Source organism: Pagrus pagrus (assembly GCF_965226575.1).
Source record: "Pagrus pagrus genome assembly, chromosome: 12".
Taxonomy (NCBI): domain Eukaryota; kingdom Metazoa; phylum Chordata; class Actinopteri; order Spariformes; family Sparidae; genus Pagrus; species Pagrus pagrus.
Genome location: NC_140196.1, coordinates 4919933 through 4932479, shown reverse-complemented (window position 1 = coordinate 4932479; position 12547 = coordinate 4919933). Strand labels below are relative to the sequence as shown.

At 42.8% G+C, this 12547-nt stretch overlaps 1 protein-coding gene across 1 annotated transcript in view; it reads left to right on the top strand.

Annotated features, from left to right (window-relative positions):
- LOC311266136 (contactin-associated protein-like 4) overlaps positions 1–12547 on the top strand; it is a 93099-nt gene that overhangs the window by 51640 nt on the left and 28912 nt on the right. The window contains exons 8-12 of the mRNA XM_084368337.1: positions 572–848; positions 936–1079; positions 2429–2600; positions 10460–10566; positions 11993–12112. Coding sequence (XP_084224463.1) covers positions 572–848; positions 936–1079; positions 2429–2600; positions 10460–10566; positions 11993–12112 — 820 coding nt within the window. The remainder of the gene's footprint in view (positions 1–571; positions 849–935; positions 1080–2428; positions 2601–10459; positions 10567–11992; positions 12113–12547) is intronic.

Sequence of the window (12547 nt, the reverse complement as noted above, 5' to 3'; positions counted from 1 at the left end):
GAGGTGTGTGTGTCTGCGTGGGATCTCAGGTGTGCATGTGTGTCGGTGAAAGGCTTTTGGGGGATTTTATGGCTCACTTTTTTACTTTATGCTTTGCACCGGTGCTGCATCCTCCACAATGTACTTCCATATATCACTTTAACAGCTCTACAAAGGGCTTTTAGATGTCATCTGTGTTTCCGGAGCATTATAAAGATAGCAGACTGATATTCCCAGCAGAGAGCGGGGGGGCTGTAATATATTACCGCTGCAGCCTTAGCAATAGACCCGGTGTCATTACCACTACTCAAAACAATGAGCCGCGACTGAAATGTCTATATAGCACTGTTCACATACATACCCACCTCCCTTCATACCTCTAAGCTGTGACATTTTCAGTTTGCACTCATGGCTTTTATTCTCAAGCAGACTTGCTGATGAGATCCTTGCGACAGGGGTCACATCGACACGCCCTCTGCAGCTGATTAATATTCATGTTTCATGTTGTTTTATCTCTCTAGTAATCACTTTTCCCGTCCCTCCTCCTCCTCCTCCTCCTCGTCTCTCTCCACTCTGCATGTTTCTGTCTCAGGGCAATGTGACCTTCTCTTGTGCTGAGCCAGTTTCCGTCGCCGTGACGTTCCCCGGCCCCCAGAGCTTCCTGCAGTTGCCGGGGGCGGCGGCGGCGGCGGCGTCCTCCTCGGGGGGCGTGTCCGTGGGGTTCCAGTTCAGGACGTGGAACAAGGCGGGGCTTCTGCTCACCTTCGGCTTGCCTCAGGAAGGGGGCGTGGTCTGGTTGTACCTGAGTGAGGCCAGGCTGCGACTACAGATCCATAAAGCTGGCCGGGCGCTGCTGGAGCTCACTGCAGGTCAGTCCGACAGCAAATAGAATTGACCCTGGAGATCAACACCTTCTGTGAAAATGCATATGATATAATAATTATATGTTGTCCTAGGTTCTGCTCTAAGTGACGGTCAGTGGCACTCTGTGGAGCTGAACTCCAGACGAGGTCGTCTGACCGTCGCTGTAGACAAAGAAGAAGGAGGCGTCGCTCATGCCAGCTCCTCGCTCACCGCAGGGGGTCAACTCTTCTTCGGTGGTAAGAGCGAAACACATGATCTCGAAAAAGTCTGCTGTAAAGCCGCAGAAGGTGCCAATCACTGTGCTGTTAAATGTTAATGGGCTGCGTTTATAAAGTGCTTTTGCAGTCCAACTACTCAAAGCCACTTTACAACACAGTGAACTGTTACATTAAACTGAAAAGCGGGCATGCTAATTTTTAACATCATTACACTGACCAGGCCTCGATAGTGTTTTGAATGAATATTCATGAGATATTCAAACAGTAGAGACCTGAGACGAGCATAAATCAGCATTCAGAATTAGTTTTGTTAGACGTAGTAATACAGTTCAACTATATTTTTGCAGGAGGTCAGCTATATTTCAATTTACAATTTAATGTTCAACTTTTTAGGCGTATTGTTGGAGTGCCCGCTTAAAACGTGTATTTGGAAAGAAATGTGTCTATTTTTTGCATTTGAATTAATGCCCTTCTACTGATGCTGATCTCAGACTGTCATGTAAATGCAACCCACTTATTTATATTGTGTGTGTTATTTAATTTTCTTTGTTACTTTTTCAACAGTACATTTAGTTAAAACGATCCTGATCCCTAAATCTGTCTCTTGTTATACAAAGAAGCCACAAAACCTTTCAACTTTAAACTAAAAATCAGCTCTTGCACTGAAAGATGTTCATTCATATTTGAAAAGTTGTTGACATGTTTGTGTATCATACAGTGTCGTCAATACTCACCTCTACAGTTGTGTGTGCACTGGCCAAATGTAGCTTGTGGCTGTTTTATAATGAAAGTTATAAGTCTGCTTTATCGTTCCTCCTCCTCTCCTCTCATTTCTGTCTCTGTCCTTCCATCACTCTGCCCTCTCTCCCTTTTTCCATCCTCTCCGTCTTCCCGTTTTCTTTCCTCTCGTCCTTCTATCCGTTCTCCCTCTGTTTCATTCTCCTCTGCCTTCCTCGCTGCCTCTTTTTCTAAAATCTCATCTCTTTTGTCCTCTCTTTGCTCAGCAATATTGCAGTCCAGGCATGTTCTTTTATTGCCTGAGGTTTTTTTTTTTATCATCCTCCACATTCACAGTCGCACATTAACGCGCGAGCGCAGCACGCTCACTATCTCCTTTTCCACATTAAACTGACTTGTAGGAAAAAAATACCCACATTCATTTGATCGAGGCTTGGCCTATATTTGCATTATACACAGCGCACCACAATCACAGCTCAGCTCTTTGTGTAGCAGAGAATATTTAACTTGATATTACTCTTCAGTAAATCACAGTATGTTTAAGCCCCTATATAACATTGTATACCACCGTCATGTCACTCTGCTGTTTTTCTATTGGCTCTAAGTGCTTTCTTTACCTTCCTGTCCAGGTTGTCCCGCTGAAGAAGACGGTCAGGAATGTAAAAATCCCTTCGACATCTTTCAGGGCTGCATGCGTCTCCTCAGCGTGGAGAACCAGCCGGTGGACCTCATTAAGGTGCAGCAAAGACTGCTGGGAAATTACAGCCACCTGCAGATCGATATGTGCGGCATCATTGACAGGTCAGTACCACCAAAACCTTGCGTACTCTACCTCCATCATTTTCATCATTTTATCTTCTTTGCCACTAAGCACTGTATTCATTACGTGATCAGCCATGAGATTTCAGTGTTTTGAGCCTTCAGCATCGATCATGATTATGAGGTTGTGACTCAGATTTGCACATTAGCTTTTCTAATTTTATTACGATAGAGTTTTGCAACAGTCTGAGATAAACTGTTCCTGATGCTGGGTGTGATTTGGCAACTCCCGCAACTTGGTAGTACATTTACATTTAGGGCATCTTGCAGACCAAAGCGACTTACAGTAATTAATACATTCATACACTGATGGCGGTGGCTGCCATGCAAGGTGCCGCAAGCACATCACAGCAGTTTTGGGATTCAAGGACACATTGACATGCAGACCAGGGTAATTGAACCAGCGACCTTCCGATTACAAGACAAGTGTCCACAGCCGCCCAAGACTTTGGCAGTTTCTAAAACCGCCAGGTCACATCTGTTGGAGATATATAAATGTCTCTTTCTGTATTGTCTCCATTAGCGGGCTTTCAAATTTATTCGCTGTGAGCAGGGTTCGAACCTGCGCGGGGAAACCCCATTGGATTTCGAGTCCAACGCCTTAACCTCTCGGCCATCACAGCTGTAGCATCACCTTTGGTGTTTGATGTTTCAACGTGATGTACAGATCCAGTACTAGTCAATATCCACTACTACCATGTTTAATATGGATGAAAAATCATCACACTTTTACACAATGTTTTTTTGCAAAAGAGAAACTCCAGATGTTTGAAATCTTAGTAATTACTGGCAGTTCACTACCATAAATTATCATTTCATTAGTAGGATATCAGTGCAATTGGTTTTGGTACCAACGCCTTTTTAATCCTGATAACACAACAGCTGTTGACGCATATAGGCACTAAATTACCAGAAGTGGAGTTCGAACACACGTGGGCATGTGCCCATTGGATCTTAAGTCAAACGCCTTAACCACTCGGCCATCCTGGTGACCTTTAGCTTGTTGTGTGGAGACCTATTACTACATCCGTTCATCCCGTTTTGAGAGCAGTCATGTGAGGCTAAAATGCCCCATCGCAATCTGATCCAACCATTTACGGGCTGGAATAAGCAGCATGTTGATTAATAGTGGGGTTTCAAGCTACAAAAGCTTACAAGAACACTGTATTGTATGCATGATCGAAAGATCTTCAGCATCACAAACACAGCTGTTATGGTCAAATACTGTGAAACACAGCCTATTCATGATTTTCTGAGGCAAGCACTGGGTCCTTGGATGGTTGTGACATAGTCTTATTGAAGAAGTGAAGTACGATCAAACTCCTCATGCGAGATGTTGTGTTAGAGCCGAAGTCTCAATCATCATACCTCTAGTGGGGTCTCAAGCTACAAAGATCATCAATGATTGCCAGTGCTACGAGCATTTTCATAACTCTACCAGGAGTGGGGTTCGAACCCACGTGGGCACGTGCCCATTGGATCTTAAGTCCAACGCCTTAACCACTCGGCCATCCTGGTGATGTGATTGTATCAAAGACCCATATGATCAGTGCTGTCAGACAAATACATGATTTGTTGTTGACGTTGCTCTATGTCATATCAGACCACCTGATAGCATCGAAGATTTGAAAAAACAAATTCACAGACTGCAAAGAGTTAAGAGTGAAGCGCAGTGGGAGTAAACTTGTTCAAACTGCAGACCAACAGCTGGAGTCGTGTCCTGTCAGTCTGAAGTTTCCTTCTATTTTGTTTTCTTGTCCTTAGCTGCCTCGATTGTTTTGTCATCCAACTTGATAGGAGACGCGACTATTGTGAAAGTGAAATGTAATTTTTCTTCTCTTTGATTTTTTGGCAGAGTGATTTATTTGTGAGGTGAAGCGGTGTGGAGTGTCGCATCCAGGAAAGTAACAAACAAACACGCACAGAGAATGAAAAGCATGAGCTCTGTGTTTCCTATAAGGAGAGGAGAATTATTGTTCAGAGGAGACCTGAGCTGTGAAATAACCACTGACAGCCCCGTTTGTTTTATTCTCCCTGATATCTGACAAATCTACATTTCCGCCTGCTTTCTCTCTCCGTCTCTCTGTAATAATAATTGTTATTCTCTCTTTGGTTTTTGCCTTTTTATTATGATTCATCTGCTTTGATCGAGCTTCGTATTAATATCAGTCATTTTTATTGCGACAACTATTGTTAAAGCAGCAGTCTTCAGATGTATTACTTTCCATTCTCCATTAATCTGGTTTTATTCTTACGCCTGCTGCATCTTACTTATGCTGTGTACAAGACAGTAGATCATTTAGGCAACAACCAAAGGCCTTATATTTTCTGTTGTGAGATGCCCTTAATGGGGTAGTGGGTTACGACACAGACTACGAGCCACAGCATGACCAGCTGCTGTCAAATATGAGCATCTCAAGCCATGTTAGCAGCTCTATGAGGCATACAGTAATTGTGTAATCAGGCACAGCAGTGCGTTGAGCTAAATGCCAACATCAACACCTTAACCACTCGGCAGGGGGCAACTCCACTGGTTTCAAGAAAAAGTCAGAGTGTATGTAAGCTTGTGAAAAAATGACTTTATTTATTACCTCAGTAAACAGATTCCTAATGAGTTTATGGTCTCAATCTCTAGTTTTAAGTCTTCTCCAACACAGCACGATGCTCATTTTGTAAATTATGATCCCATTTAGAGTAAAATAGATGATAAAGGAAGATATGCTTCAGAGCGAGGTTATTGAAAATTCGCTATAACAGAGTTTACTTCCACCAGATCCAGTCAGATGGGGTAGCAACGTGTGTCCTCCCCAACGCCACTCTCATCCAAATATGGTAACTTTTTTAGTAGTTGTTGAGATATTCCACTTAAAACAACAAATATCACCACATGTTGGTGCTAAAGCGAAATCCAGGAGGGGTCACCATTGCCGGCTTTATCCTCTGAAGACCATGACTGTCGGACCAAAGTGGTGAATTGAACAACTGACAGACCCTCATTGCTATTTCTAGACCCATATTGCTAGCATAGACACAAATTGAATATGTTGTTATTAAAGATTATAGGAAGGAAAATGTTCTCACCTCCACATTTGATTGATGCAGGAAGACGCGCAGAACAAAAAAGAATAAGAGTTCATCATCGTCGTATGTCTTTATTTTCATTTTCGTCTCTGCAGCAGTCATTAACAGTCATCTCATATCAAGTGAGTAAGTCATGTGGAGCAGAAGCGATTGCCTGCTGTCTCAGTGTCACAGGAAAAACACAGCGCAATCAAAGCGACAATTATAAACTGTCCTGTAGGAGACAAACACTCATATACAAAACCTAAAGACTGTATATGAATATGGCTACACACAGCAGCCGTCCCCACCAGAGAAAGATAATCTGCTCCAGAGGATTTAATGAAATATCTTCCTGTTTCTACATTTATTAGATTATTATTCAGTTCATGCACACATCCGACTCACTCGCTGGCACAGAACGAGAGACGAATCAGGGCTCCCACTGTACTTTACCTCACTGTAACCTCGCTGTTGATTAAATCCGAGCTACATGGGGAATAAAGTTTTAAGTAAAATAAAGTTAAAGACACAGCTTCCATACAATTTTCTTACCTTATATCAGAGTACTGCACCTGTGTTAGTGCGTCTGTTTGCAGACTTGATAGCAGTGCGACTTTATGCAATGAGTACAACAAAAAAGCAGCCTTGCATTTAATAGACTTGAACCATCAGCAGGACTGGAGCTGAATCAACACTCAGATCTCATTCACTTCAGTTCCAACCTGATTTCACATCGCAAACAACAGAAGTCCATCCATTTCCTGTAGAGGTGAACAACCAGGGAATTGAGGGTAACAACAACCTTCACGGTCATTCAGAGCTCTCCTGTTCTGAAAAATGACACGAAAAAACCCTCAGCAAGTGGATTGTTGGCTAGGAAAGCGGAGAAATCAAGCCTATTAATCACACTGGGCGGTTGGAAATGGCGGCCCAGATAACACAAGGGACACCAACACTTGTTAATGTTTGTTTTCAGCCAATTGCTCCGAGCACTCGAAGAAAACTGTGTCATCCAGCTGAATAAATAGAAACAATCTGAAAGCAAAACACCGGACAGCAGAAGATAAATCACATCCAGAACAGCAACTTAATCAGAGGCTCAAACTTCATCTACAATGACTCAGCACAAAGCAACAAGGTCATTTTGTCATACACATCATTTCCTGTAGAATTGAAGTAGTTATTAATTTAAAGAGCTCTGACTGTATTTGACCTCTTGTATAATTAGTGTTACAGCCCAACAAATTAAGTGTCAATACCAGGAGTGGGATTTGAACCCACGAGGACTCGTGTCCATTGCATCTTGAGTGCAACGCCTTAACCACTCGGCCATCCTGGTGAGATGCTACAAATGGGCTTGTTGGTCTCGTCATCCACATACATCACATTTACACCATGAATATTCTATCTGTAAGAAAAGTAAGTTTGACTTAGTCATACGTTAACTTTAAGTACTGCAATCCAACTGTTATCTACCTAACAAGATAATAGTGTTGCCTTCCTTTGAAGCCTGAATGATGAACAAGTGTCTGTTTTCTGCTTCACAGCGATCTCAAACCGACTCCGGCAACTTCTTCGATCAGATTTAAACTTTGTTTGAGTTTGATCGAGCGAATGTGCTAAATCGGTAGCAGAGGAATTCATAAACTGATCAAAATAAAAACTGTCCCATGTAAATGATAAAACCTGTCTGTCTTCTGCACATGCCCAATGTCTTGATGTCTCCACTTACCAAAGATGGCGGCTTCTGAGGTGAAGTGGTCCAATGTTAACACAGTCTCTCAGTTATTGATCGGTCTGATATTTATTATGTTTTCTGGGGTTGAATTACTTAATAACTCTGCCTTTAGCTTAGTCAAGACCATAGACCGAGCAACAAGTCGATACAATACCAGGAGTGGGGTTCGAACCCACGTGGGTATTCACCCATTGGATCTTAAGTCCAACGCCTTAACCACTCGGCCATCCTGGTACTCTGTCAGTTTAAAAAAGTAAATACTATGCCAAGTGGGATTTGATGCCTACACTGACTTGATCATTGTCTTGATTCCTAAAGCATTCTGGGAAATGTTTCATTGCTCAGTTACTCATCGTTACTTGCTATGTGTGTCCACAAACTGTCTGACGATGTTCGACTCTACGTCACAACTGCCAGCTCGAGTTCGATGACCGGACGACAACGCTCATTACAGCCACGGAGACCCTGCCGCACTCACGCACTAACACCGAGTGTATAAAAAGACCCGAGCAGTGTGGTAATGTGAATTTAAAGTGAAAGCTAAGTGCTTTATCTGCAAGGCTCCAGCTTGCTCTTAGATTAAAGCAGTATAGAGATAAATGGAGGTAAAAAATCACACAGTCGCACGCGGGCTGACAGGCTGCTGAGTCAGGGCTTTTATCTAAATAACGGCGAGGCTGCACACTCTGTACAGTAATCTGTTTTCTCTTCAACACTCCTGCCTGTGCGTTTTGGGCAAACACACGCGCAAACACTGTCACACACGTTTAAATAAGCAGAAACTTGTAAACGTATGTGACGGTGCACAGTAACATGTATTTATGAATATAAAGACGGACGAAAACACTTCGCAAAAACCAATGACGCAAAATTGTGTGTGTGTGTGTGTGTGTGTGTGTGTGTGAAACCTCCTGGAGGTGCCAGCCGGTCTTGCAACAGATGGAAAGCAACCAGTGTGGATGTAAACACTATTACTCATCATCTCCTGTCGTCCTCTCTCTCTCTGTGTTGTCCTCAGCAGAGTGAGGTCACACACTGTCTGTATGTGTCTCACCAGAGAGAAGCTGAGCTGTGTTGTTGTGAGGCTGTACTGTACAGGATGGTCCTTTAAATTATGCATCGACTCATACAAAAGGTTCAGTCATCATTTACGAGCCATAGAAGTGTGTTTATTCTCTTATTTTCTCAGTATTATGTTGTGATTGGGACGTGTCTGGCCGTCAACCTTTGGGTGTTGGTGTGCAGCCCCCCTGGCGATAACATTGAGACGTAAGCTTCAGCTGAATTCACACAACATTTGATAATGCAGCTCCTTCCCCCCCCCCAGGGCTGTTTTCCTGCTTTAGTACGTCACCGCTGCGAAACAATAAGAACATAATGTTTTATTTCTTTGATTCACTGCTTTGTCCTCGCCAACGCCGCTCCCTCTCCACCTCGCTCGACCTCCACAAAAGGAGGAGGCAACTTTGAGTGCTTTGTTTTGGAAGCGGCGACCATCAAATCCTGCGTAGTATACCTTCAAAGTGTCAGTTTAACATATCATCTCAGCGACCTCGCCGTAGTTTTGGTTTTATTTGCACGGGTCTCAAAGATTTCGATCATGCATCTCCGATAAGATGGAATAACCTTGGTGGCTTTCTAAGCTTCTGCCACATCCACTTAAATCATCTGTGTGCAGAAGAAAAAGCTCAGCGACAGAGAAGAACGCTTCTTTGTCTTTCTCTAATGTCACAGATTCATTTTCCAGCGTCAAATAAATGACTCGCAGCCTCCTTCCTTCGGTTCCTTCCGTCCTTTTCCTCCCTCCCACACATGACTGATGTCACGACGGATGCAGCAGCACGATGTTTACCTTTAAATAACACACGGTGAACTCCTCAGGGAGCCCGACTCATTTAAAGAGCTTCTTACAGACCGCGGCAGCACACTGGAAGAGCAGCTCGGTTCAATCGGAGAAGATCTGCCGCTGAGGAGAAGTGAGAAGATATTTTCTATTAGGCGGAAAACTTTCAACTTTTCATATAAAATGAAATAAAGAAATAATGAAATTATTCTTTTGATCTCGCTGAGGAAAGAGAAAAGTTACCACGTTTTCCAGAAGTTTTTCAAAACCAACAACCTCCCACAACTAAATGCAAAACTGACATGAAAATGAGAGACGTTCTCTGCTTTTTCCTCCTACACTGCTTTTTAGCATTGTTTAGCAGTTTATTTCAGCTTACTGGTCATCAAATAAATAACCTTGAAGAGCGCCGGCATAAAGGTTTTTCCCTCCGTGAAATGGAAAAGCTGCATTTGGTACCGGGGCCATTTAGTTTAATAAAGTAATTTTCTCGCTTTGAAAGGCCGTGGGAGTTTAAAAGCATCGTTAAACGCTCACTAATACTTTCATTATAACCGTACTCAGGCACAAAAGGCCAAGTAAGCGCTTAAACGCTCAGAGCTTTTCGGTTACCTTTAAAGCGGGCGTCATCCCAGTTTAACATTTAACAGCCTTCTGTAACATCTCTGGACTCATGGCGGACACTTAAAAACAAAGCAGAGGTGTCGTCTTTTTATTCCACACACTTAAAAAAGAAGGAAGGGTCGTCACGTCATTGACTCGTGCTTTGGGGGCCAGACTGTGGTGTCAGCTGTGCTGAATTCAAATCAATTTTAAAACATATTGTTTCCCGTCGGCAGGACGTTAAGTCAAAGAAGTAAGTTTAGAGTTTAGATTTAAAGGCGTCAATAGAGCCAGATTGTCTAAAACCCAACACATCTACCTCGTATGACTTCCGATGAAGAAACGACTCCAGAAAATGAACGAACACACTTCAGGGAGCAGGTTAACGACTGATTTTTTCTTTTTATCGGCTTGTTGTTCGGCACGTTGTTCGGCACGGACCTGCCCTGTTTGGTCACAATATTATCAGCCCTGTTGTTAACTTTGTCTCTGAAGTGTAGAAGTCTGCAGATCCTGGAGAACAATCAACTCTAATCTTAAATGAAATCTTAACAAGAGTTCACTCACATCATGCCTTCCCTCTGTCCCTCTCAGGTGTTCCCCCAGTCGGTGCGAACACGGCGGCCGCTGCAGTCAGTCCTGGATCGTCTTCCACTGTAACTGCTCTGACAGCGGCTACAGCGGCGCCACCTGCCACAGCTGTAAGTCACCTGTTTTTTTTTTTTCCCCTCTTGCATAATTTGCAGTGGTATTAACGTGGTTGATACATTAATCCCATTAAACGAAGATAATAAAATTCATTTATGTTTGTGTTGCACATTTTAAATGGCTTCATAAGTGCTTCATGCATAAAACAATGACAACACATCACAGAAAACATTCAAGTGGTTAACGCAGGCGCCGTCTGATTGAATGAAGGACAATTAATTATAGTTGTTATTATTAATATTTAGAGTCAGACATTATTGGCATTTGCAGTCAGTGTGAGAGCACCATGATTACTTGTTTACACTGAGGCCTCTGCACGTTTGTTACTAACGGATCATTCAAACTCTTTACAACACAAGTCTCATTTTTGTATTTACAGCCATTTATTTTTACTTTTACATTATTATCTTCCTCAACAAGCTAATTATTTAGATCTAAAATAAACAGTATTGTGTAAAAGAAGTGTATCAAGACATGACAAGCAGTCAGACGCTCACTTTTTTAAATTTATTTTACCCTTAAATACATTTCTTAGGTAAACATGCGTGTGATCGTCTGACCTCTTATGTTTCCTGCTTTATTGGATTTTGTTTTAGCGAATCTATTCCCAGAGCTCAGCAATTAACTTGGTTGGTGCCATACTGACATAATGAAAACAGACGACAGCCAAAACTACAAAAATAACCAAAATCAGCCTTTAAAGAGACCCCCCCCCTGTGAGCTATATTTTATATCTGCACAGTCTCTCTCTCCAGTGCAGGAGGTTACAGTACAATGAAATGTTTGCATGTGAGAGATATGATGGAGGCTGATGAGACTGTGGCTGTGACTAAACTGCCAAATGCCAGATAAATAAATGAAACTGCAGCAGTGAGACGAGCTAATATGTGAGATTTACTGGTTCTGTCCCGATTCCCTCGAGTCAAATCCTCGAGACAGAGCGGGGAGAGTTTCCCACACGGTTCACCTCTGGTCTCGTTTTTATTGCTGATGTTTCTGTGAAAACCTTTTTTTCTAACCACGCTGAGGGACTGTGATGAATAAAAGGCCTTTGGCTGCGCAGAAGAAGGAAGATAAACAGGTGTGGGAACCTTTAGATATGGATTTGACTTAAAGGGAGAGATGCAGGGCTGATAAAGGTCTGAAGTTTTTATTTATTGCGTCTATGTACTCCCATCAGTCATAACTGTCCTCTCCAGCTGGATTCATCTTGACTTTATGGGACGCTGCGGCAGAAATAAAACTTGAGATGATTGTCTTCACTCCGGTTATGAGACGTCGAGTCAGTGGAGATGCATACATATGAAGCAGCACCCATAATCCTCGGCAGCGTGCGATCTTCGTCCCCTCGCTGCTCCTGATGAGACGACGTCGACGTGATTCATGTCGGAGCTGATCTCGTTGTTTTTCCTCTCCCAGCTGTGTACGAACAGTCCTGCGAGGCGTACAAACACAACGGCAACGCGTCGGGACAGTTTTACATCGACGTGGACGGCAGCGGACCAATCAGACCGCAGCTGGTCTACTGCAACATGACAGGTGACACACACACAAACACGGAAACTCTCTCATCCTCGTATCATCACTCTTCTTCTTCTTCTTCTTCTGTCATTTCTTTAATCACACAAATCTAATTAAAGATGGAACACTTCCTCTTTCATCTGTGTCACTGCTTCGTATAATTGGTGTACATGTTTAAATCTTCATAGTGATGACATTTTTTTTCTGTCATTTCCAAGTTGAAGCTTTGTTGTCATGAGTTAGACGAGAACATGGATACCACTTTCATGTCTGTTCTCTAAATATGGACCTAGAGCCATGAGGTAATTAGCTTAGCTTAGCATAAAGATTGGAAAAGTGGGGAGAGAGCTAGCGTGGCTCTTTTCATTGTTCAAAATTGCAGCTTCCACAAAAAGTGTTGTTATACTTTTTTACTGTTTTTTTGTTTTTTTTGTCTCTCTCTGCTTCCTCTGC